This window comes from Mustela putorius, unplaced genomic scaffold, assembly GCF_011764305.1.
Source record: "Mustela putorius furo isolate JIRA1106 unplaced genomic scaffold, ASM1176430v1.1 tig00003853_pilon_pilon_pilon, whole genome shotgun sequence".
NCBI classification, from domain to species: domain Eukaryota; kingdom Metazoa; phylum Chordata; class Mammalia; order Carnivora; family Mustelidae; genus Mustela; species Mustela putorius.
Genome location: NW_025422005.1, coordinates 48,320,581 through 48,347,896, shown reverse-complemented (window position 1 = coordinate 48,347,896; position 27,316 = coordinate 48,320,581). Strand labels below are relative to the sequence as shown.

At 37.5% G+C, this 27,316-nt stretch overlaps 1 protein-coding gene across 1 annotated transcript in view; it reads left to right on the top strand.

Moving 5' to 3' along the window:
- Positions 1–27,316, top strand: part of CUNH1orf87 (chromosome unknown C1orf87 homolog) — an 89,286-nt gene that overhangs the window by 18,141 nt on the left and 43,829 nt on the right. The window contains 3 exon segments of the mRNA XM_004751684.1: positions 3,808–3,827; positions 3,830–4,044; positions 24,382–24,453. Of these exon segments, the coding sequence (XP_004751741.1) occupies positions 3,808–3,827; positions 3,830–4,044; positions 24,382–24,453 (307 nt within the window).

Genomic DNA, 27,316 nt, shown 5'->3' with positions numbered 1-27,316 from the left:
AAAAGCCATGTACATTGGACAAACCACATAAACTCTCTGAGTCTTCATTTCTTCATCCTAAAATGAAAGTAATACAAGCACTTACCTAATACAAGTAATACAAGCACTTGATCTGAAGATTAACGAACTAGTAGTGTATGTTGAGTGGCTATAATGGGATTGTCATGTATTTAAATGCTCAGTAATATTATTTTTGCAACCATTGCAAATCATAGTTATTTCTCTTTTATTTATTTACTTACATATTTATGTATGTATTTATTTTTTATTAGAATTCAGTATTATATTATGTTAGTCACCATACTAGTCATCATTAGTTTTTGATATAGTGTTCCATGATTCATTGTTTGTGTATAACACCCAGTTCTCCATGCAATACATGCCCTCCTTAATGCCCATCATCAGGCTCACCCATCCCCCCACCCTCTCCCCTCTGAAACCCTCAGTTTGTTTCTCAGAGTCCACAGTCTCTCTCCTCCTCTGATTTCACCTCCTTCATTTTTCCATTTCCTTCTAATGTCTTCCATGTTATTCCTTATGTTCCGCAAATAAGTGAAACCATATGATAATTTACTTTCTCTGCTTGACTTATTTCACTCAGCATAATCTCCTCCAGCCCCATCCATGCTGATGCAAAAAAGTTGGGTATTCCTCCTTTCTGATGGCTCAGTAATATTCCATTGTGTATATTGACCACATCTTCTTTATCTATTCGTCTGTTAAAGGGCATCTCGGCTCTTTCCACAGTTTGGCTATTGTGAACATTGCTGCTATGGAGATTGGGGCAAATATGGCCCTTCTTTTCACTATATCTGTATCTTTGGGGTAAATAACCAGTAGTGCAATTCCCGGGTAGTGGGGTAGCTATATTTTCAATTTTTTGAGGAACCTCTACACTGTTATTTCTCTTTCCTATGAACTTCAAACAGCACTGATTCTTTGTAATATTCATTTGACATTGATTTATACACTAATTAGGTATGTTTCATATTTATGCAAATTTTATATGAATTTCTTAAAGCATGTTATAATAATATAATATCTATCTATCATATATACACACACATAAAACCACACATATTATATATATAGTCTCACTGAATTTTCACAAAAGTGATACACCCTTGTGACAAACACCAAGATCAAAAAAACAAAAAAACAAAAAACCAGAATAGTACAGATACCATGGAAGGCCCTAGGGCTCCCTTCTGGGCTGTCTATTTCCCTAAAAAGGTAACCACTACATAGAAGCTATCAATCTGACTTCTAGAAGCAAGTTTATACCAGTTGGTGGGGCACCTGGGTGGCTCAGTGGGTTAAGCCTCTGCCTTCAGCCCAGGTCATGAGCTCAGGGTCCTGGGATCAAATCCCACATCCAGTTCTCTGCTCAGCAGGGAGCCTACTTCTCCCTCCCTCTCTGCCTGACTCTCTGCCTACCTGTGATTTCTGTCTGTTGAATAAGTAAATAAAATATTTTTTAAAAAGTTTATACCAGTTGTTAACTTTATTATTTGTGTTGTTTTGGGACAGCCAAATGAAATTAAATTTCTTGAGGTCAGAGATCATATGTTTTATGTCTTCTCTCATTGCAAGAATTATTTGTTAAATATACACTATTTGTTCTCACATTCCCACCTTGCTCTGTTATCATTTGACTGCACCTGTCTGGCAAATCCCAGCCTGGAATGAGTCTGACTCTCGCCTTCTCCGCATCTCCACAAGGACGTCCAGGCAATCCTAGAGAAGAACATGCATCCTCTCACACTGAAGCCACAAAATTGTGGTCTCTAACCTTCATGGATACTTGTTCTGATCAGCTCTTCTCCACTCGTCATAGTGGTTATCTCAGGCCATCTGCCCTTAGTTCAGACTTCCTTCCCTAGTGCTTCCCCCTTGAGAGCCAACAGGTAAGCATATCTTCTATAACAAGATGAAAGGCAAGCTGTCACCTGATATACAAATAAACTTGCCTATAGCCTCACCTATCTCCCTACTACCCCCAATCTGAGATTTCATTTCTATCTCTGTTCTCTCAATGATACCCCATCTCCCTTTGTCAGTGTTCATCATATTTCATCAATAATGTCCTCTCTTTCCCTCTGGCCCAGTGGATTCTTAACCATTGGCATTTAATGTGTTGAAGTGCCCACAGTCCTTCAACATAAAAATAAAGCCCTATTTGAAACCCATATTGCACTCCAGTCACCAACCCCTCTCTCTCCTCTCTTGCAGCTAAACTTCTTCACAGAGATTATAATCCTGGTATTTGGTTTCTTGACTCCCTCTTTCCCCAACCCGCTTCAGTCTGGGGTCCACCTCCATTACCTCACAGAAGCACCTTTGTCAAGACGCTTGTCAGTGTCCTTAAGGCTTAATTCAATGGACATTTTTCAGAACCCACATTTCTTTAGACCCTCTGACACTGCTGACAATGCCCTCTCTCTGGAAACATCCTATCGTACTTTGCGTCCAAGACCCCATACTCCTGATTCCCCTGTACTTTACTGAGAATTTCTTCTAAATCTCCGTTAGGACTCTTCTTCTCTATGTAAACATAGGTGTTCTCAGAGTTCTTTTTTTTTTTTTTAAGACTTTTTTTCTATCTATGCTGCCATGACCAAGAAGATTATTATAAAAAGTATACATACATTCAAATCATTGTCTGTGGTTTGGCTTTTTCAAATCAGTAAATACCAGAGCGACTGTTTTATGCTCAGATAATACTTTTTTTAAATGGATCTTTTCCATTGCATCAGTACTAACGGCTAAAGTTTATAGAATACCTTCTATAGTTATATTGAAATTGACTTTCCTGATTTCAAAATAATATTTTATGTAAAAAATTTAGAATAATAATGTTAAAGATAGTATAGTAATATTCTGAGTTCTACTACCCAGAGAAACTTACTATTTACTTCTGGCATTTTTTTACACATTTTTCTCACATAAACATATATATATATTATGCACATGCATCTTACATAGTTGAGATAATTATATTTTTCACTTATTTGTATAACTGGACATGTTTTTGTGTCATTAAAATTATTACTATTTTCGTAGCTTTATAAATTCTATCATATGAACACAAATGAAATGCTCAACATATTCACCTATTACTAAATACTTAGAGTTTGAAATTTTTCTTCTTCTATATTTTTACCCATAAAAAACAATCTTAAATATTGATTTAGTAGGTTAAACCATTACAACTTCCTGACTGACTCTTCAAATGTTTTGTCAGGTCACCCACTATATTAATTATGTTTATTTATATGGCCATTAGCATTTGACTTTCTTACTTCCAAAGACATTTCCTAAATTTAAAATGATGTCTTATATACTTGTTTTGATTTGTGAGTCTTTAGTTATTAAACAAGGTTGAATCTTTTAAAAAATTAAAAAATTGTGCTGTTTATTTGTATCTATTTGAATCATTCCTACAGTTTCTTTTTTCCTTTTCTTTTCTCTATTTAATATTAAACTTAAATGGAGGACTACTGAGAGAAAAAGAAGCCACAGAATGAGAGACACGGAGCAAGACTGCAGCTAGCAAACCCCCTTGACTGGCCAACCCTAAAAATACCCATTAGATTTGTCAGTAAGATATGTGATAACCTGCAAGGTTCATTTTTTACACCACCATTACTTACCTTAAGGATCTGAGAGGATGTGGATTCTCTTCGTTCCACCATGCTGAGTTACCACTGTTCACACCACGAGACTCATACCTTCTGTTTCTTACGCCAGCCTGGTGTATGCAAGACTGCCCTGTGATTAACAAAGAATAAAACTGTTTCTTCACAGCAAGGAAAATGAGAACTTGAAGGCAGAACTCAAACAGTACTCCAGAAATCCATGAATGGTGGTACAAGGCAGATGAGCACAGACGCCCCAGTTCCTACTCATCCTACTGATCAACAATTCAATCATGACCCAGAGGATAAGGAAGAAAGCAAGGACCCAGAGAACAATCAGAAAACAGAGAACAACCAGAAAGTCCTAAAAGGAGCACTCAGTAGCGGATTTCTGGATAGCAAAGGAGTGACGAATACCCAAACTTTCCTTGGTAGTTGACTAGGAAAATTCAGGATTAGGTTGGAAACAGATTCACACCACAGGCTCTTGTTCTATTGGTAATTACTATATTATTCTTAAGATAGACTTGGAATTTGTTTCTTTTAAGTACAAAACTAAATTTTTAGGTCATTTTGTATATTCCATCCTGGTTGACCACCAACCATGTTGGCCAACCTACTCTATCGGTGGCTATCTCAGTGATACTCATACAGCAATCTGAGTAAATGTACATGCAAATTCAGGGTGTGTTGGGTGGGGAAGGTTTGTCTGCTTTAACTTTACAGGAAGAGATCATTTATTTTCAAAATGCAATGCAACCATTCTACATATCAAAAAATTATCAGCCAAAAATCTTGACAGAAATATACATCTCTGTACTCTGTTAAAAATCAACCAAACAATCCACAACAAACTAACATGATAATGATAAATCTATATGATTAGTAATTTGTAATTAAAAGGAAAGAATAGCAGCAATTGAAAACTGGATCCAAATCAAAACAAAACTAATGATTCATTGATAACAAAGTACCATTTCCAAAAATTGCTGAAATTGCAGTTAGACAGATACATAGAGTAGGAGTTTTGCAGTGCTGCCAAGCATTAAGTGACAGCCAAATATTTTAGTAGAATACTGAATTAGAGTCTGCAGTAAACTCTAACATAACTATTTTTAGTTTATAATTTTAATAGCCCTTGCTAAATCACTCAGATACTAGCTAGTCTTTAGTCATCTGAGAAAATAAAAGTCTATGGATTTGTGGTCTTTTGCTCATTAAGAATTCTGCAAAGCTTATAATTTAAAGTGGTTAATGGCCCCCCAGAGGACCTCAGACCATACTCTGCAAGGTCTAGTTGAATGTGGGTCCAGAAATGAAAGTATCTTGCCCAAAATGTCAGTGGCACAGCCCACACTGCAAGCTGAACCTTCGAAACCCCCAGTTAACGCATTCTTTTGACTTTTTTTTTTTTTTTAAGATTTTGCTTATTTATTTGGAGGAGAGAGAGAGAGAGCATGAGTAAGGGAAGGAGGGTGGGCAGAGGAAGAGGGAGAAGCAGGCTCTCTATTGAACAGGGAGCCCAACTCTGGGCTCCATCCCAGGGTCCTGGGATCATGACCTGGGTTACAGGCAGAGGATTAACGAACTGAGCCACCGAGGTGCTCCTTTTTTGCCTGTCTTACAAGTAGTTCTTGAATTTAAAGCCTGGTTGAAATAGGACATAGTACATCAGCAGAGGTAAAATGATCCATTCTGAACTTCTAAAGACATCTGAGTTTTTACATAATTTTGACTCTAGCTTTAATGTATTTGTTGTTACTCCCTAAGGATGACCTTGGTAATAATAATAATATAGTTATAAAAAATTTTATTACTGCCTAAGTAATTTATGATTACTTCCAGGTAAATTTAATATTTATTCCTTGGAATTAATCCTTTGCAGTAGAAACCGGTGTTTTTGGTATCACTATAGTGTAGATGATAAAACCAAGGCTTAGAAAAGTTGAAGTCACTCTTAAGTGTAGATATAAGATGTTTATCCAGGTTTTCTTCTCTAGTCCTTTCTTCCTTTTTAAAAAATCATCTTTTTTATTATTAAGTATTGCATACTCATGTACAATTTTGGCAGATGGAGAATATAAATAAGAAGAAAAGAAAACTCAATGAAAGAAAAAATAATAATAATATTTCTTTCTCTCCTTTTCTCTATGCATAGATATAGAATAATTTTGTATATAGCCTTCATTATCCTGCTTGATTCATTTCATATTAAGAAATTTCATCCTGGCTTCAAAAAATTCATACAAAGCATCATCTGGAAAGGCTATGAGAATCATACTCTCAGAGTGAACATTAAATAGCATTTACTATGTGCCGGGCACCATTCTAAGTTCTTTACATGTGTTGACTAACTTACTATTCCCAAGCACCCAAAGAAGTAAGAACTCTTATTGTCTTCAGTTCATAGATGACACAAATAAAAAGCAAGGTCAAGCACCTTGCCCAGGTCAAAAGGCTAAGAAGTGGCAGAGCCATAACCAAAGACCAAATCCTAAATCCTTAATCACCAACTGTATTCATTCCATTGTATGGCTATAACATGGCTCATTTGACTAATCCCTTAATGGTGGGCATTGAAGTCATTTATAGTTTTTCTCTTACAAACAGAAATTTCTTTCTTGATACTCCCTCTACCACATCAAGCTGCCCATTTCTGGTACATTCTGCATTCGCCATTATCATGGGCAGAATGTTCTTTGAGGAAGCTGTCCTTGGACCTTCAAGATCTGGATTCTTTGCTAACTCTGTCCTGCCAGAGGGAGATGATTTGCCCCTCCCCTTCTACAACTTGATGAGGTTTCTTGTGGAAGACTCAGCAGAGCTGACACCCAGCCACCAAATACAGCAAGACCTCCTGGGAGGTGTGGGGCCTGACTAATTGGTTCTGTCTGCCGAGTGTGTGGTGCTGGCCTGCCAGATGGCAGCCACAGTTGCCTGGTATGGAGACCCTCATTACCACCTTGACTAAGTGGTAAATGGAATTCTGCTGCAGTGAAAGAAGCAAACCAATCAGAACTCCTTCTAGATCCTTCTCCCTCACACATAGATGAAAATAAGCCTTCCTGCCTGGGATGTAACAGGCAATCTGGACTGCCTGAATTTGTTCCAAAAGAAAAGTTGCTGATAAAGACTGAGCTAACGTGGGTGAGGACAGGCAAGTGTGAAACTCTTTTCTAAATTACAGATCAAATTTGAAGATCATCATTAGTTAGTAGGAGGTAAGTAAAGCTGAAAATGCTATGAGAACCCATGATTTCACGTATCTGAGAACAGCAAGATATTTTAGAAATCAACAAGTACAAACCTTCACTTCAGAAGTGAAGAAGGGGGAGCCCAGAGAGCTTAAATGATCAGTTTGAGGTCTCACGAGTCAAGCACCTACTCGTCTCAACAGTAGCCCTACAATATTTTTACTCCAAATTCTGTACCTTATGTGTCTTTGAAAACACAAATATCATTTGTATTATTTCTCAGAAGAATCAGCTCAGCCTGCTCTCAGAAAATAAAAAAGAATGTGTGACTAGCTACAAACTCTGTAGCACGGTTTCAAAAATAAAATTAGAGTGTGTTTTTTGCATCTGGCAGCATGAAAATGAAAGTGTTAGTGCTTGCATTTTAATAATTATCGTAGTTGATGGGTTATGTGTTCTTTTCAAAGCACTTGTGTGTTTTATCTTGTTTGTTCTGCACAGTAGCCCTCTGAGATAGGTAGAGGCACATGATGTCATCCTCATTTCGTAAGTGAATAGACAGATGTCAAGGACATTGTCACTTGGCTGTGCATTGGTAGATTCACTAGGTTCAAAACAGAACCTTTTTTCTTGTTCTTTTTCTGTGGTCTGTGGCTCTCAGAACAGTTTCAGTACTCTCCCAATTATTCCAGCGAGAACCCTGAGCATGCTTTCTTCTTCCCTCTCTGAGTCAAATATCCATTGATATTTGCCCTTTAAATTCTGCCCCCTATACCTCTCAAAATACCTTCTTACTTCTGCTTCATCTGCCATCAATCTAGTCAAACCACCATACTACTTCAACAAGATGATTTTAATTATCTTCAAACTGACTCTGCTTTTCTCTGCTTCCCTCTCTGTACTGGTCAGCTATTACTATTACAGTGCAACAAATCACCCTAGCACTCAGTGGCTTATAACAATAAGCATTTGTGCTCCCAGCTCCAAATATGAGCTAAGATAGCTTTTGCGTTTTTTATATATATTAGATTTTTCTCAGCTTGGTTCCAAATGGTAGATTTGGTTCAAGTCTGCTCTGTGTTTTTCTTATTGTTCTGAATCCAGGGGACTCCTCAAAGCAAGTTCTTCTTATGGTAATGGAAACATTTCAAGAGGACAGACTCAACCACAAGTACATTTTAAGTCTTTGCTTATGTCATGTCCACTAATATCCATCCCATTGGCCAAGGCAAGCCACATGGCAAAGCACAATACCACTCAGGTAAGGATATATATATTCTGCCTCTTTTAGGAGGAACATCAAGATTACTCAAGTGTGGCCACTACTTAAAACACTTAAAACCATTATTTAATACTCTTTGCCCTAGTATAAAATGAAAATTCCTTGACCGCCATTCCAACTCACTTCTATCCACTCTCTACTTCTCCCCTTATCCACCCTTCCCTAAACAACCTCCATTTCCCCAATAGAGTTCTGTTCCATTTTAACTTCTAGGCTTTGCCAATGCTATTCCTTTAGTATGAAAATTTCCCTTCATCTTCATTTAACTCCTAATTATACCAGGGGTTCAATTTAGATATCAGCTCTACCAAGAAGCATCATTGACCGATTGCCAAAATAAGTGTTTTTCATAAGGTAATCATAAATCAGTCTGTACATTCCCTTATAGCAGTTGTTGCTATACTATTAAAATGGGTCGTTTCTTCTAATATAACATTGTGTGTCAATTGTGCTCAAAAATGAATTAAAAAATTCAAAAGCAGTGGTGTGAAGTAGGGGCTAATATCTCCATTTTATAGGTGAGAAAACTGAGATACAGTGACATTAAGAAACTTGCCAATGCTCATACAACCAGTCGAATATTGGTGGGTCTAGGATGTGAACCTAAGTTGTCTGGATCCACCACCCCCATGTTTCCCAATCTCTTTTTCATTATTGGACCTCACCACTTAGGAGAAAAGGAAAACTCTCCCTAAAGAGAGAGCAATTAAATAACAAGAAACACTGTTTTGTTGAGTAGAGTTGAACTTTGAAGCACTAGAAACCACTGTAATATTTTAGAAATATTTGCCCCAAAGAAACAGTCTTTACCACACTTAAGGGCAATTTTTAGAAAAATGTGTGCATTGGGACACCTGGGTGGCTCAGTCAGTTAAGCAACAGATTCTTGGCTTCAAATCAGGTCATGATCTCAGGGTCCTAGGATCAAGCCCCCGCATCGGGCTCTGTGCTCAGCTGGGAAGGCTGCATAAGGATGCCCTCTCTCTCCCTCTCCCAATACCCCTCCCCTGATCACATTCTCTCTCTCTCAAGTAAATAAATGAATCTTTTATTTTTTTTTTTAAGATTTTATTTATTTATTTGTCATAGAGAGAGAAGCGAGAGCAAGCACAGGCAGACAGAGTGGCAGGCAGAGGCAGAGGGAGAAGGAGAAGCAGGCTCCCTGCCAAGCAAGGAGCCCGATGTGGGACTCGATCCCAGGACGCTGGGATCATGACCTGAGCCGAAGGCAGCTGCTTAACCAACTGAGCCACCCAGGCGTCCCAATAAATGAATCTTTTAAAAAAAAATGTATGCATTACACTATAATGCTTCTCATAAACACATAATTTATGGTAAAACTTCTTGAAAATACTTGCAAATAAGTGAATAGGTCTTTTATAAATTTAAAAAAAAAAAGGCTTCCTTGTCTCCTTCCACAAGTCTGTAAATCTCCTGAAAATAAGAATTTCTTCTTCACTTTTGTTTCCAAAATGGTTCTCTCTATATATTAACCCAAAGCCAATATTCTATTAATTGACAAATGCTAGAGGCTTTCACATTGGAGTCCGGAAGAAGTCAAGGATATCTGTTATTTCCATTGTTCTTTAATTTTATGTTGGAAGTATTGGCCAAAGTAATTAAACAAAAGAAAACAATTATAGGCATAATAATTAGAAGGGAAGAGGAAAAACTATTTTCAGATGGTAAGATTATACATATAAAATTTCAAAACAGATTATGAAGAAACTACTAAAACACTAAGAGAATTTGGCAAAAACATGATTTTATCATCAACATATACAAATCAGTGTCCCTCACATATATAAACAAAAACTAGTTAGGAGTTAGGACAAAAGATAGAAGACAGCATTTACAATAACAAAGCATAATTAAATTAACTAAAAAAATAAATAAGTCAAATGAATAGCCAAACATAACAAGAAATGTCCAAAACTTTATGAGGAAAAAAAATAAAACTCTCCTAAAAGACACAAGAGTAGATTTGAACAACAGAAAGGTATAGTATGTTCTTATATGAAAAAAGTTTACATCATCAATCTCTATCATAATTCCAATGGCTTCTTTTTGAAGAAATATAAACCCATCCTAAAATTCATATGGAATCTCAAGGGACCCTGAAGATCCAAAGTAAACCTGAAAAAGAAGGTACTACAAAGGTACAATAATAAAACCATTATGGTACTGTCATAAAGACAGATATAGAGACCAACAGATTAGATAGGGTCCATAATAAATCCTCATATACATGGTCAAATGATTTTTTTTTAACAAGGGTACCAAGATGATTCAATGGGGAAAAGATGGTCTTTTCAAGAAATGGCATTGGAAAAACTGGATGTCCATATACAAAGTTTGCAGTTGGACCGTTATCTAATACCAAATACAAAAATTAACTGAAAATGGATCCACGACTTAAAATATAAGATGTAAAATGATAAAACTCTTAGAAGAAATATCTTCAGATTGAAGACAAAATCTTCAGATTGGACCTGACAGTGATTTTTTGGATATGACCCCAAAAGCATAGGCACCAAAATAAAAAATTGACAAATTGGGTTTTATGCAAATTAATTTAAAAAAAAAAAAAAAAAAGTTGTGTATCACAATACCCAGTTGATTGTAAAAAGGCAATCCACATGTTGGGAGAAAGTACTGGCAAATACCATATCTGATGTGAGATTACTATTCAGAATACATAGAGAACTCCAAAGCTAAACCACCAAAAAAGAAGCAATCTGATTCAAAAATCAGCAAGGACCTGAATAGACATTTCTTTAAAGATTTAAAAATGGACAGTAAGCACATGGAAAGATATTCAACATCACTAATTAGGGAATGCAAATCAAAAGTACAATGAGATACCACTTAACACCCATTAGGATAGCTACAAACATAGAAGACAAAAAAAAAAAAAAACAGAAAACAACAAATGTTAGCTGGGATACGGATTCATTGGAAACTTTGTGCATTCTTGCTGGAAATGTAAAGTGGTATAACTGTTGTGGAAAACAGTATGGTGGCTTCTCAAAAATTTTTTAAAAATTAAAAACTTAATTACCATATCATCCATTTCATCCACTCAAAAGAATTGAAAGGAGGGTTACATATCCATGTGCTTAGTAGCATTATTCACAGTAGCTAAAATGGGGAAGCCACCCAAGTATTCATCAAAGGTAAGTAGGTAAGCAAAATCTGGGGTATAGGCACATGATGGAATGTTATCCAGCCTTACAAAGGAAGGAAACTCTGACACATGTTATAAAATGGATGAACCTTGAGGACAGTAGGCCTGTTCCAAAGAGGCAAACTCTATGTAATTCCACTTACAAAAGATACTAAGAGTAGTCAAATCCTAGAAACAGAAAGTAGAAGAGTGGCTGCCAGGGACTTGGGTAAGGAGGGAATAGGTAGTTATTGTTGAATGGGTATAGATATTCAGTTTTGTGTGATGAAAAGAGCCATGGGGATGTATGGTTGGGGGGGGGGTGGCTGGACAATAGGAATGTACTTAATCCCAATGAACTGCACTCTCAGATATGTATATTTTTACACATACATATTTTTATGTTTTTATGTTATGTATATTTTACCACAATAAAAAAAAATCTTAAAAAAAGTTAACATAATCAATCCTCCTTAAGGTAATTTATAAATTTAATGTGATTCCAATAAAAATGGTACTATATTTTTGTTTCATTTTCTTTTGGAACTAGTCAAATTGATTAAATGTTAATTTGAAATAACAGTCAGGAAAGAAGAGTCAGGAATAGAAGAGAAATGGGTGTAAGGCTAGCCTTAACAAATACAAAACACAAAATCTCTGTATCTAAAAGAAAATGATCTGGGCCCAGGGATAGATAGGAGACTACAGAATTGAAAAGAAATATCAACAAACAGACTCAATGGCATATTACAGTTTTGCATATAATAAAGAGGATATTGCAAATTTGTAGAGAAAAGATGGACTTTTTAATAAATAATACTGGGATTATTGGATAGCCACAGAGAAAATTTTAAATTGGGCCTCTCATATATTGTACATATATATGATATACACTGGGATATATTCCAAATGGACCAGAGGCTGAAATATAAAAAAATAAATTTACACAATAGTACAAGAAAATGGATGATTTCCTCTGTAATCCAAGATAAGGGGAAATTTCTCAACTGTGACTCAAAATGCAGATACAATAAGAAAAAATGTGATAATTTTGACTAGCCATATGTGGCCAGAACCACTGTGTACAAAGTATACATACATACCTGACAAACTGAAGAAAAAAATCTGCAATTTGTATCATAAATATATCCCTAACATATAGCATCTTCTATCAAAAAGAAAAAAGAAAAAAAGACAGTAAACTATTAGAAAAATGGGCAAAACATATGGACAGTTCACAGCAAGATAAATGTACATGGTCCTTAAGCATATCAAAAAATATAGCGTTGCTCTTAATAAAAGGAACATAAATTAACACCACCCTGAGATATAATTTCTCACAATTACATTGGCAAAAATCCAGAAAATTGACAACATACTTTGTTAGGAGGCAGAAGAAATTTAAAGTAGAAAACTGCTTTGGCAGAAAATTTGGCAATAATTAGCAAAACTACATATGCATTTATTTGTTGACATGAAAAATCTCACTTTCAGTAATCTATCCTAAGGATACACTGGAAAAAATGTGAAAAGATTTATGTAGAAAGTATTCATTGTAACATTATTTGTTACAAAAAATATATACATAAAGACCTAAATTCTCATCCATAAGGGATTGGTTGAATAAATTACAGTACATCCACACAGAGTATTTTAAAACTTTAAGAAGGAATGAAGAATATCACAAGGAAATAGTTTGACAGTATATGAATATCACTGTGTATCATTGTATGGAGTAATCTAGCTAGATACAGCATTAACTAAATGAAAGCAAGGTGAAAAAAAATACATAGACTATGCTTCGAGGTATCTATCTATTATCTATCTGTCTGTCTGTCTGTCTATTGTCTATCTATCCTCTATCTATTATTTATGTTTTTCAAAATGAAGGAATTAATAAAAAGAATTTTTTAAAGTGATTATCTCTTGGAGATAAAGGGAAAATGTTGGAAGGATCAAAAACAGAAATAACTCATCTCTGAATTATTCGTTTTTTAGATTTGGCTTTGGAATCACATAAATATTTCACATAAATCTAAAACAAATTTAAAAATTAAAAAACCAATTCCTAAAAATCAAAAACAAAATAAGTCTCTGTTAGTTATCTATTGCTGAATAACAAATTGTCCCAAAACATAGCTACATAAATCAATATAATAACCATGTATCATCTTGCACTATATCTGAGGGACAAGAATCCAGGAGGAGCTTAAATGAGTGCGTCTAGCTCAAGGTCTCCCCTGAAATATCACTCCAAATGTTGGCCAGGAATACATTCACCTGAAAGCTTGACCACAGCACGAAGATGCACTTCTCTGCTTATTTGAGTGGCTATTGATAGAGGCCTCAGCTACTTGCTAACTGTTGCCAGAGATAACAGTCTTTTTTGTACTGGGGCCTCTCCATAGGGCTACTCAAGACATGGTATCTGGCATCCCATAGATGAGTTATGCTGGAAAGGAAGATAGAGAGATGTGCGCACCCAACCATAGCAGTAAGCCCAATCTCTGTAATAACCTAATCTCAGAAGTGACACGTGATACTCCAATATTATACTGGTTACAGAGATAATCCTCATGAGATGTGGTGGGGGGAGGACCACACAAGAACATGAGCCCTAGGAGGCAGGGACTACTTAGAGCCACCCTGGAGGCTGGGTACCACATGGACCTATGTACTCACTGAAAATAAAATCAAAGAGAATGAAACTATTATAAATGATTTTTTTAAAGAGGTATTTATTTACTTGAGAGAGAGTGTGCACGTGAGCCAGAGGAGGGTCAGAGGGAGAGAGAGAGGGACTCCCCGCTGAGCGTAGAGCCTGATTCAGGGCTCTATCTCACAACTCTGATCTTACAGCCCTGAGATCATGACCAGAGCCAAAATGAAGAGTCAGAGCCTTAAGGAACTGAACCACCCAGGCACCCCAAAATGATTTTAAAACACAATGACTTCACTGTGTGTCTCTAATGGGATGTATACCCTGAGGAAAATATTTTTTGAAAAACTGTCTCCAAGTGTTTTCAGTAACTGTTATGTTGACATTGTTATTGTGTGTATGTATTGTAGAATAAAGCAAATGAGTCATTATATTGGTGGTTTTAGATCTGGGATTTCTAGTGTAGGAGAAATGAAATATAGATATAGTATTGATGAGCTTTTATAAAACCCCAAAGTCCTAACATTTGAAATGGGAATATCAGTATGAACTCCTTTTAAGAAAATAGATTTCCTAACTTTGTTCACTGGAAAAAACACAGAAACAAGGACCAACCCTATAACAAGGACTACTTGAGTACCTGTATCGTGTTTGGTAAATTCTGAAGGCTGATCCCAGCTTTGAGCTGGAAAATCTATTTATACCAAAAGCAGTGAAGAAAACCAACACCACTTTTTGTCAAAAAAAAAAAAAAAGATTTGGAATCTAATTTAAAATGGCTCTCACTACAAACAAACAATCAAAAAAACAATCAAAAAACTCAAACCACTTATATTTGGCTATCAATAAAACAATATATACAATTATAGTGATTTAAACACATTATATATATTTAAATCTCTACCTTTATAGTGATTCTTAAGAAAAGAAAATAACAAAAGCTTATTGGTCACCTCTGAAGAATACTAGGGAACAAACTACTTTTAAAACTGTTCAATCAAAGGAGCATTTATTGTTTTCCTTTTCTATATAAACTGTATTTTAGATAATAGTTAATGAGGGCAGTTTCTCTGGAGAATAGTATTCCAATTAATCTATTAATAAAGGAAGATTTATAATGGGATAAAAATATCATCATTTCCAAAATTCTAATGAAAAAAATAAAAATTTAAAAAAAAATGGACTAAAGCAATGAGTAATCAGCACCTATGAAAAGAAAGACAACCTGACAGCATTTGTTCACATGAGGCAATGTACCAGCTATGTAAAGATCTTACTTAAGACAATTGAACTTGAAGAAGATCAAGACCCTAGTTCTGGCTATTATTTTACAATAAATAATGTGAAAGTCTGTTGAAAAACATAGAAATACAAGCAACAAAATCCAGACCATGGAAAATTTTATAGGGCAGACAACACAGCTTCTTCAACAAATAAATTTCAAGGGGAAAAACGGCGCACAAAGGGGCAGGGGGTAAAGGAAGAAGTAGAATTTTTAAAAGGTGTAGAAGATTTAAGTCAATGGCAATATATGGTTCTTATTGGTTCCTGTTTTGAATAAACAAACTGTAAAAATAAGATCTATCAGATAATTGGGAGCTTTTGAATAATTGCCTGGATATTAGATGATGTTAAGGGATTACCATTTTTTTTAAGATTTTATTTATTTATTTGACAGAGAGGGATACAGTGAGAGAGGGAGCACAAGCAGGGGGAGTGGGAGAGGGAGAAGCAGGCTTCCTGCTAAGCAGGGACCCCAATGCAGGGCTCCATCCCAGGAACCTGGGATTATGACCTGAGCCCAAAGCAGTCACCTAAGGACTAAGTCGCCTAAATCCCTGGTGCCCCAAGGGATTACTATTTTTTAAGGTATATAATGTTATCATGGTTATATTTTCAAAGAGTAGTTATCCTTAAGGCAATGGTTCTCAAACTTTAGCATGCATTACAAGTACTGGAGGGCTTACTAAAACACAGATTTGGGGACCCCAAGCCCAGAAATTCTCATTTAGTGGCTTTGGGCTGGGTCTCAAGAATTCACATTCCTAACACATTTCTAGAGGGTGCTGAGGCTTCTAGCCCAAGGACATCACTTTGAAGACCACTTCTTTATAGAGGCATCCTGAAAAAGATTCGGATGAAGTAATAACACCATCTGTGATTTCCTTCATTTCTGGTCGCGGGTGATGTGGGTATAAAAAAAAACAAGAATGTCAGTTGATAATTACAGCTTGGAGATGAGTATATGGAATTCCCTTATCCTATCCTGGACACATGTGTCTATGTTTGAAGTTTTCCATAATCATAAGTTAAAATCTAAAGAAAATATAAATTTTTTTAACAAACATAAACAAAACAATCAAATGATTAATTCTAATATCGTGTTGGTTTATGGTATATATTAACATCCTATGTTAAATCTATTAATTTGGAAATACTGCTTTTTTTTTCAATTCTACATTTCTTGAGAAATCTTATCAAGCTTTTTATATGCATCTTTCTTGTGGTTGTATTTATTATCACTAGCATCCCTTTTTGAGCCATTTAACAGCTTTCTAGAACACGTCAACACCTTGGTCTAAAATGTTGAAAAAACAGGAATTTTCAAATCTGCATTTGATGCTGTCTCTGCAGATTTTCTCACAAGCCCCAGCTATGCATTGCGCAATATTAAGATAATTTGTTGTGTCACTTGTCTTGGAGGAAAGTGTTCACGGACTGCACAATACAACCACCTTAAAATAATTTATTAGTGATCTGAAAAAAAAAAAAAACTTGCAAGTTTCCAACACCCCAAGAAGATTTACTAAATCTGTGTTAGATTTCTGTGCTCCTTTTGTAACAATTCCTCTAGGTAACTATCACAAAACTAGTATTATGCCCCAAACTCATTTCAGGCTATCGTGTCATCCACAAACACTGTTTTGTGATTCAAAGCAAAGCAAATGACAGAAACTTATAGTACTGGAGATTTTATAGATATTCTGCTAATTCCTAAAGTCAGAAACATGGTGATTCTTAGTCAACATTTTCCATTTTATCTATTTTGACACTTTGTGGATACATTGTTTTGAGAAACAGCAGTCTGGCGTGATTGATGTCAGTGAAGAGAGAAATGTAAACTCCCACATATCTGGGGCCTGAACAAGCCATCATCGCCACTCTGACACCATGTTTCTCTATTTGTTCTTCCAATCTGGTAGTGTTCTTAAATGCTGGGAGTCAGCAGGACACAAGACAGTTCTGGCCCACCCATAGCTCACACTCTATTGGAGGGAAACAGCAAATACCAAAGTTCTGGAATTCACAAAGTGTTTAAAATACATTATAATACTCATTGCTTGCAGCAGTCCTGGGAGTAGAAGGTATATTCCTCTTTCCATAGGAGAGGCCATAAAATTTATTCCGTGATAGTTGGGCTGAAAGATGAATGAGGGCCGAAATCCTACCTGCCTTGCTCACTTGTACTCATAGTGCTGAAAACAAAGGTCCTCGGTAAGCTTTGGTGTTTAAATGAAAAAAGGGACACCTTGACTCCATGGGCTTGATGAAGTATTGATACGTAGTCCTTCAGAATACTGCAGTGTAGAAGTGTATCAATTCTCAGAGACAGAAAAATATCTATATGTGGCTGAAAATGGAAATGTTTTCTATTACCGAAAAAAATTTCCAGTGAAACATGTTGTTCTAAGAAACACCTGATGGGACACCTGGGTGGCTCAGTGGGGTAAGCCTCTGCCTTCTGCTCAGGTCATGATCTCAGGGTCCTGGGATCCAGCCCTGCATCGGGCTCTCTGCTCAGGAGGGAGCCTGCTTCCCCCCTCTCTTTCTCTGCCTGCCTCTCTGCCTACTTGTGATCTCTCTGCCAAATAAATAAATAAAATCTTTAAAAAAAGAAGAAAGAAAGAAAGAAAGAGAGAAAGGAAGGAAGGAAGGAAAAAAGAAAGGAAGAAAGGAAGGGAGGAGAAAGAAACACCTGAAATAGCTAGCCAGATATTTAAAAGATGGATCTGCCTTGTGGACAGAATGCTGAATCTTTTCTCCTGCTGGGGTAGTGGTACAAAGCAGGGATCAAGTCTCATCTGCAAATTTACTAGGAGGTAAGTTTTGGAAAACTCTGACCTAGTAATAGCTCCGCTGAAAACATACCCATGGCTCCCACTGCCCTCAGAAGAAAGCAGAGGCTAATCAGACTTGAGGCAATTCACCCTCATTCTCCTGTCTCCCTCTGCAGCCTTATCTTTTGCCTTTTCAAAACTTAAACTATGCTCTGGAAGTATTCCTCTCTCTCTTAGGAGCCTGTGTGTACCGTTAAGGTTTTCAATATCCAGTTTCCTTTTCCTGGGCCCTTCCTTCTTCTCTTCTTCCCCTCTACTCGTTAGCCTATTCAAATCCAAATCTAATTCATCTTTCAAGCCTAGACTTAAACGTCATTGCCTCCAGACCTGGGCCACCAAGCCCACATTAGGTGGTTCTCCGGACAGTTCTGACAGTGACCCTCACTGCTCCATGTGGTGCAGTCATGAGTGCTTGCTGTCCCCTCACATCTACAAGCTCTGTGAGAGCAGGAGCCAAATCTGTTTTGTTCACTGTAGGGCCTATCACCAGGCTTGGCCCAGGTTAGCAAGCCATAAATATTTCTTAAATTATATTTAATAAACTTACTTAACTTCTGAAATATAAAAGGGTGCTAAGACTACCTGCCTTATAGGCTTGTTGTAAAGATTTTTTTTAAACAAAATATTTTATTCTTTTATCTAAGTTCTCATATCCACTTCATAGCCCATCTTTATTTTTTTATTATGTTAGTCACCATACAGTAGTACATCATTAGTTTTTGATGTAGTGTTCCATGATTCATTGTTTGTGTATAATACCCAGTGCATCACTGGGCTAGCCCATTCCCCCACCCCTGTTCCTTCTAAAACTCTGTTTGTTTCCCAGAGTCCATAGTCGCTCATGCTTCATCTCCCACTCCAATTCCCCCCCCCCCTTAGCTTTTCCCTTTCCTTCTCCTAATGTCCTCTATGCTATTCCTTATGCTCCACAAATAAGTGAAACCATATGATAATTTACTTTCTCTGATGGACTTATTTCACTTAGCATAATTTCCTCTAGTCCCATTCATGTTGATCCAAAAGTTGGGTATTCATCCTTTCTAATGGCTGAGTAATATTCCATTGTATATATGAATTACATCTTCTTTATCCATTCATCTGCTAAAGGGCATATCAGCTCTTCCCACAGTTTGGCTATTGTGGAAATTTGCTGATATGAACATTGGGGTGCATGTGGCCCTTCTTTTCACTACATCTGTATGTTTGGGGCAAATACCCAGTAATGCAATTGCTGGGTCACAGGGTAACTCTATTTTTAACTTTTTGAGGAATTTCCATACTGTTTTCAAAAGTAACTACACCAACTTGCATTCCCACCAACAGTGTAAGAGGGTTCCTCCTTCTCCATTTCCTCTCCAACACTTGTTTCTTACCTTGTCAACCTTTGCCATTCTGACTGGTATAAGGTGGTATCTCAATGTGGTTTTGATTTGAATCTCCCTAATGGCTAGTGATGATGAACATTTTTTCATGTGTCTGTTAGCCACTTGTATGTCTTCTTTGGAGAAGTGTCTGTTCATGCCTTCTGTCCATTTTTTGACATGGTTATCTGTTTTGTGTGTGTTGAGTTTGATAAGTTCTTTATAGATCCTGGATATCAGCCCTTTTTCTGTAATGTCATTTGCAAATATCTTCTCCCATTCCATGGGTTGCCCTTTTGTTTTGTTGACTGTTTCCTTTGTTGTGCAGAAGCTTTTCATCTTGATGAAGTCCCAAAAGTTCATTTCACTTTTGTTTCCTTTGCCTTTGGAGGCATATCTTCAAAGAAGTTGCTGTGGCCGATGTTAAAGAGTTTACTGCCTATGTTCTCCTCTAGGATTTTGATGGATTCCTGTCACACTTCAGAGTATAAAGGATAGAGGGAATACTCAACTTCATGAAAAACCCACAGTGACTACCATTCTCATTTAGGGAAAAGCTGAGAGCCTTTCCCTTGAGATCAGGAACATGACAGCATGCTCATTCTCTCCACTATTGTTCAACATAGTACTAGAAGTCTTAGCAACACCAAGTAAGACAACAAAAAGAAATAAAAGACATTTAAATTGGCAAAGAAGAATTCAAACTCTCTCTCTCTTCACAGAGGACATGATACTCTATGTGAAAACCCAAAAGACTCTATCCCCAAATTACTAAACTCATACGGCAATTCAGTAATGTAGCAGGATACAAAATCAATGCACAGAAATCAGTTGCTTTCTTATACATGAACAATGTAACTATAGAAAGAGAAATTAGAGAATCAGTTCCATTTACAATAGCACCAAAAACCATAAGATATCCTGGAATAAACCTAATCAAAGAGGTGAAGGATCTATATTCTAGGAACTACAGAACACTCATGAAAGAAATTTAAAAAGACACGAAAAGGTGGAAAAACATTCTATGCGCATGGATCAGAAGAATAAACATTGTTAAAATGTCTATGCTGCCCAGAGCAATTTATAATTTCAACACCATCTCGATCAAAAAAGTGCTGGAACAAACAATCCTAAAATTTGTATGGAACCAGAAAAGATCCCAACCTGCCAAGGAAAAGTTGAAAAAGAAAAACAAAGTTGGGGCATCGCATTGCCTGATTTCAAGCTATATTACAATGCTATGATCACCAAGACAGCAAGGTACTGGAACAAAAACATACTCATAGGTCAATGGAACAGAATAGAGAGCCCAGATATGAACCCTCAACTCTATGGTCAACTAATCTTCAACAAAGCAGGAAAAAATATCCAGTAGAAAAAAGACAGTCTCTTCAACAAATAGTGCTGGGGAAAATGGACAGCTATATACAGGAGAACGAAACTTGGCCATTCTCTCACACCATACACAAAGTAAACCCAAAATGGATGAGAGCTTGTTGTAAAGATTAAATGGAATGGCATAAACAAAGCATCTGTATTGTGCCTTGTACAGATTATGTGTCCAATAAATGTCTTGTTATTTTTATGTCTATTCTAGAACTCTCTGCCACTCCTGCTCACTCCTCCCACTCTAGAGAGCCTCTTGATTTTTCTTTAAAATGCTTCATGACTATAAAGCTCCTTTAGTTTTTTATCCATACTGACAGGTTTTTTAACATGCCAATCAATTGAGTACAGACATTGAGTTTCCAGTGAATCATTCTGGGATCTGTCTCCTTTCAATTGTCTGATACTAAAAATAACCATGTGTGTCAATTTGTACCCAAGATGTTATTTTTATCTGGTATGATAAGATAACAGATAGAGTGACAACCGCTTTTGAATGAATAGTTCAGTAACATTTCCCACAAAAAGGGGACATGAGACATCACAGGATCACATGGGGGAGCGCCACTCTCAGGACGCACAAGTGAGGCAAAAGCCCAGGCTCTAGCTTTTACTGAGGTTTCCACAACAAAGGCAAGGCAAGGTAAGGTAAACAGCTTAGAACTGGCTAGTCTGAATAATTCCAGCAGGCTTCAAGCCTAAGGACTGTCCCTAGCTGTTTAGTATCTGGACTGGGTTGATTTGGGGCAGGGGAAATATTTGCTTGAAGAGAAATTAATTAACCCTGGGAAGGGCAATCTCTTCCAGCCAGCAAGGCTACCCAAGATGTCAAAACATCATAAAATCTAGAAAATTTTTAAGCATAATTAATATACCATATTCCATTGCAAGAGGGAATGACACTTTATCCTTGACCTTTGTTCCATCATTTATTCCATTGTAACCTTTAATAACATTGCTCTTAGGATAAAACATGCTGAGCTTTTTAATCTCTTCTATCCCATTCTTGACAAAACTTCTAGTTGCCTTTGCTGCCCTTCCTCAATCTGCTAATTAAAACAGCCTAGGGAGGTGCCTGGTGGGCTCAGTCAGTAGACCATCTGACTCTTAATCTCAGGGTTATAAGGTCAAGCACCACTTTGGGCTTGGAGCCTACTTAAAAGAAATAAATAAATAAAAATAAAACAGCCTAGGATACCTTTATCTCTAATAAGAACTTTACTTTTGCCTATGAATACCTTATGTTAGATCTACTTTTCCTTTGTCTAACACAGACACCTCCTTTCTTACACAAAAGAAACAGCATTGTTTTATTGTTAATATATTTGTCAGACATGTTAATTGTGTAATGCTGAGATTGATGTAGAGGCAAGCTTTCTTTTGGGGGGACTGAATGATTCAATGACTATATGGGCTGAAGTTATTTGGAACTGGGAATGTGTTTTAAAGATTTGTTCTGAGGTGCCTGGGTGGCTCAGTGGTTAAAGCCTCTGCCTTCGGCTCAGGTCATGATCCCAGGGTCCTGGGAGGGAGCCCTGCACTGGGCTCTCTGCTCAGCAGGGAGCCTGCTTCCTCCTCTCCCTCTGTCTGCCTCTCTATTTGTGATCTCTTTCTGTCAAAAAAAAAAAAAAAGTGTGGTTTCCTTTTGTTTATTTTACTTATATCCATCAGAGTAATAGAATTAAAAGGTTGGTTTCTTTTTAAAAAATAACCTTTACTATTAAGCTATAAGATACAAAGCTTATTTTTATTCATATGTGAAATTCTCTAGTCAGAATAGACAAGAATAGAAAATAGATTGTCTCAGCTCTATTTGATTTCTTTTTCAAAGACTACTCTGTCCTGACTTTCATTGTCTGCTCTTAGCAATATTGAGGTGGTTACAGATTTAGGATAATGGACTCACTTGAGTCTCATTGACAAGTTGGTCAGTCTGTAAGTTATGAGATAAGAATGGTGAATTTGACTAGGATATATCAGGACAGTTCCTAGAGAGCTACAGGTGCGAGGTATCTTTAAAATATAATATAACCACCATTTTTCTAATTAGGAAACCAAGACCCGTAATTGGGAAGGAAATCGTGCATCACACCCAGAGAATTAATGGCAGACCCAGGGTAGAGATAAAGGCTCCCCAGTGATAAGTCCAGGGCTCTTGCTCTGAGCACTGCACTTTCCAAGCTTATACTTGTGGGTGGATACAAAGCACAGTCCAAGTGCAACCAAATTCTAGAGGAATATATTCTACAATAGGAAAAGTAAGAGCAGTGGGTAAATCATGAGTGAGCATGTGCTGATAGAAAACCAGGCCAAAACCAACCTCATAGGGGTAGTATGAGAATTTAGTAATATAATAAATATAAATTATCTGGTCATGTGCTTAGCATCCAGTAGACACTCAAATAAATATTGGTTGTCCCTCATGCCCATCTCTAACCAACTATAATTTGTTGTATACTGATGATAAGTATGTAGTAATACAATGTCACTTAGTACAACCACTATGAATCTTCAGCTTCATCAAATTCTCTGGTGTGAGACCAAGTTTATATCAGAACCTTATACAGCTTCCCTCCCCAACCATTACCTCCTCCAGCACTGTGGAGTTGTCTGCCCACCAGAGGTCCCTAGGATGTCATCTAGACCAGAAATGGAAATAGACAACATTCCTTCAGTCCTTTCCTGGGGGCAAAGAGTCGGGGAAGGGGAGGTTATTAAGATTTTTCACTTAGTTTAATAAGGCCTTTTTCTCAAATAATCTGAATATATCTGTTGGATATATCTAAATATAAGCCTATGCTATATATAATAAATTTATAAGAGATGTGAGAGAGACAGAAGCTAAAGGCTAGGTTAGGCTATAGTAACAAATAGTGTCAGTGGCCCAAAACAACAAAAGTTTATTCCTCACTTACATTTCTATAATTAGTCAGCAACCATATTGTCATCTTAGCTCCAAAACCCAGGCTGATGAAGCAGTGACTCTGGTATATTTTGGGATGTGCTGGCAGAGGGAAAAAAAGAAGGCTCTAGAGCATCTCATGTGAGCAGTTTAATCCTCAGCCAGAAGGAGCACACGTCACTTCTGCTACTTCTTCACTTCACTACTCATTGGCCATAAATGTTCCCATGGCCCTTTCCAATCACAAGGCAATCAGGAAGGGAGAATAATAGGCATAGTTGGTAAAAAGCACTAATAATTATTATATTCTATTTTTAAAGCCAGTTTAAAAACTTTTATTGAAAGGGTTTTTTTGAAGATTTTATTTATTTATTTATTTGAGAGCGAGAACACAGGTAAGAGGGAGCAGAAGGAGAAAGAATCTGAAGCAGACTCGGACTCTGTGCTGAGCTTGGAGCCCAATGCAGGCCTCAATCTCACGGCCCCGAGATCATGACCTGAGCTTGAACCAAAAGTTGGAAACTTAACCAACTGAGCCACCCAGCTGCCCCTTCATAAATTCTTTTATTAAGACATTCCCAAATGCTCTATCTCACCTGGCATTTCCCTTATGGGCATTTCTTTCTTTTACATATCCACTAAATGAGGATGTTCTGTTTCCTATTGGATTTTCAGGTGAATTATGGAAAGCTCCTCTGGTTTTTAAAAGCTGCAGCTTCCAATGATCCACCACAAAGCAAAGAAGCTGTAGGCAGCAACCAGAGGAAATCTCAGGGTTGTCGTCATCATGGCCAAAGGGTCTTTCTTTCTTTCCTTGGGCATAGTGCTCCTAGGCTTCTAGAACAGGTGGTAATTTTTCAGGTCATTTACCATAAAAGTTCACCCAATGTAGAATCACTGTGCCCTTCACCAACAGCCATCTTATGCTTGTCATTTCCCCTCTCTCATACACAGGCCAGCACAGAAATTTGTTTGCAACAATTGCATAGGTTTCTTGAGATCAAGCATGTGTCTTATTTTAATGAGGTTGCCATGTGACAATGAAAACCCTCATGGAATAAGAAATGATCATACACTGGTGCAGAACTCCAGTCTATAAAATGTGATTACAAAACTATGTTCAGTCAATGAACTCCTGGCTTACAGGCACTAGCAAAGAAGGGTTTCAGGTACCAGAATCAATAATGTAATCTAAAGGGTAAGAAATGACATAAAGTAAAATAGGATGTGAGGGGTATCTTCAGAGAGGAGGCACAGTAGAGCGTGCTAGTCTCTGTGTTCTCCAAGGAAATTGACAAACTACAGTGGTTGGGAGCATAGCCTCCATTACCAGAAGCCCAAGCTCAACCCCTGTTTCTGCCATTTAATGGCACTGTAACCTTGGGCTAGTCACTTACCCTCTCTGTGTGTCCATTGTGAAATGGGAGTCATAAGAGATACCCCTTCACTTCATAGATCTTGAGAATAACTTAACCAATGCAAAGTTCTTAAAAACAGTAACTGATACAAAAGAAATGCTATATAGGAATTTTTTTAAAAGATTTTATTTATATATTTGACAGAGAGAGATCACAAGTAGGCAGAGAGGCAGGCAGAGAGAGAGAGAGGAGGAAGCAGGCTCCCTGCTGAGCAGAGAGCCCGATGCGGGACTCAATCCCAGGACCCTGAGATCATGACCTGAGCCGAAGGCAGCGGCCTAACCCACTGAGCCACACAGGTGCCCCTGCTATATAGGAATTTTTTTTTTTTTTTTTTTTTAATTTTTTATTTTTGATAAACATATATTTTTATCCCCAGGGGTACAGGTCTGTGAATCAACAGGTTTACACACTTCACAGCACTCACCAAATTTTTTAAATTATTTTTAAACTATCCTACCAGAAGACACTCTTTTCGGTTACAAATAATGTGACATAGTAGTTAAGAGTTGCCTTATTGGAATTGATCCCTTCACTCTAGGATAGTAGTTTCCTGTAAAAATGGCCCTGGATCAAGTGTTGGACTTGCTTCCTTTCTACAGTGTGCCCTTTTAATGCCTTTTTATATTCATTGAATACCAGCTGCTGGCCAGGTGAACCTTGCCGAGCACAGTGAATGCAGAGGTTGGCAAGGTCCAATCCTTCCCTCAAGGCTAAAAGTGCAAAGAAAGACACTGTCAGGTAGGTATACCAGTCAAATATCTGGAAGCAGCTGTCCTACGAGGGCCATGAAGTCCCAGAAATAAATAATAGTCAGCAACCACACTTCATAAAACACAAGCCATGAGATCTGGGCCCTGTGAGGTGGCAGACTATGCATTAAAGACATGGCTACCCACTGGCAGATATGGGTCTTAGGAGTGCAGGACAGGATGGCACTCCTGAGCCCTAGACTAGGTTAGATCTCTCTGACACTCTGTGGTATTTGGCCCCACCATCCTTTCTCTTTCTGACAGCCATTGTACCTGTAACTACTCCCTTGACATCTGAGGTTAGTAATAGTGTCTATCCTGGATAACTCAGTATTTAGTATCATGCCCAGCACAAGGTAGACGCTCACTGAATATTGTTTAATGTAATTGGCACCTCCAATGATCCACTTGCAGAGACATCTGGATACCTACTCTATAAAAATGGTGTACACAGAGGGATCACTTTGAACTCATGGGAGAAGGTGCTGGTTGATACATACCAGACGGCATATCTGTGGAAGTGCAGAACTGATGGCCTATCATGAACCCAGGTTCTTTGTTAATTACCATGCTGCAGAAAAAGGCCCTCCCGTGTTCTGTCAGGAATAGCCTTTAGGGGGACAGCTCTGTGATGTTTAAAAAGCCTCCAGCATCACCTGTGGCAACAAGCGTGGCAACAGCTCTCTTTACCTAAGTTGGACCAGATGAAACAATGTTCCACAGCAGGTTTCCTAAGAAACCCCACCAGCTGAAGCAAATGGGTTCATACAACTCCTGCTCATTTTGTACTTGCTGTTCAGAGACAGGGGCCAAAGGTTCATGAATTCCTACCCCCAGGAACTGGCATTGCAAGAAAAGGAAAGAGGAAAGAAAACTGGCGATTCAGATCTGGGACAGATACATCTGATGACCAAGGTCTTGGTCATGTGCTCTCTCAGCAAAGAGAGCCTTATAAACCACATAGTTGGCATTTTCCTCCACTAGACTGAGAGAATCCTGAGCTGGAGAACATTCTGAATGGGGAAGGAGGGTGTAGAAACTTTATGACCTAAACAAAGTTAAACAGCCACTCCTTCTTTCCTGTAATAAGCTTTCAGAAAATATGAGCTATTAGGCAAAACTCAAGTAAAAGTCACAGAGCAAAAAGAAGATAGAGGGGCACCTGGGTGACTCAGTTGGTTAAGCAGCCACATCTTGATTTCAGCTCAGGTCATGATCTCAGGGTCATAAGATTGAGCCCCACATCAGGTATTGCACTCAGCAGGGAGTCTGCTTGAGATTCTCTTCCCCTCCCTCCATCTCTCCCTCTGCCCCTCATCCCACTCACATGTACACCCTCCCTCTCTCTCTCTCTCTCAAAAAAAATCATTTAAGAAAATACAATATGACCTCTAGTAAAGGTTAAATACATATAAAAATAATCAATTCCATGTACTGTAT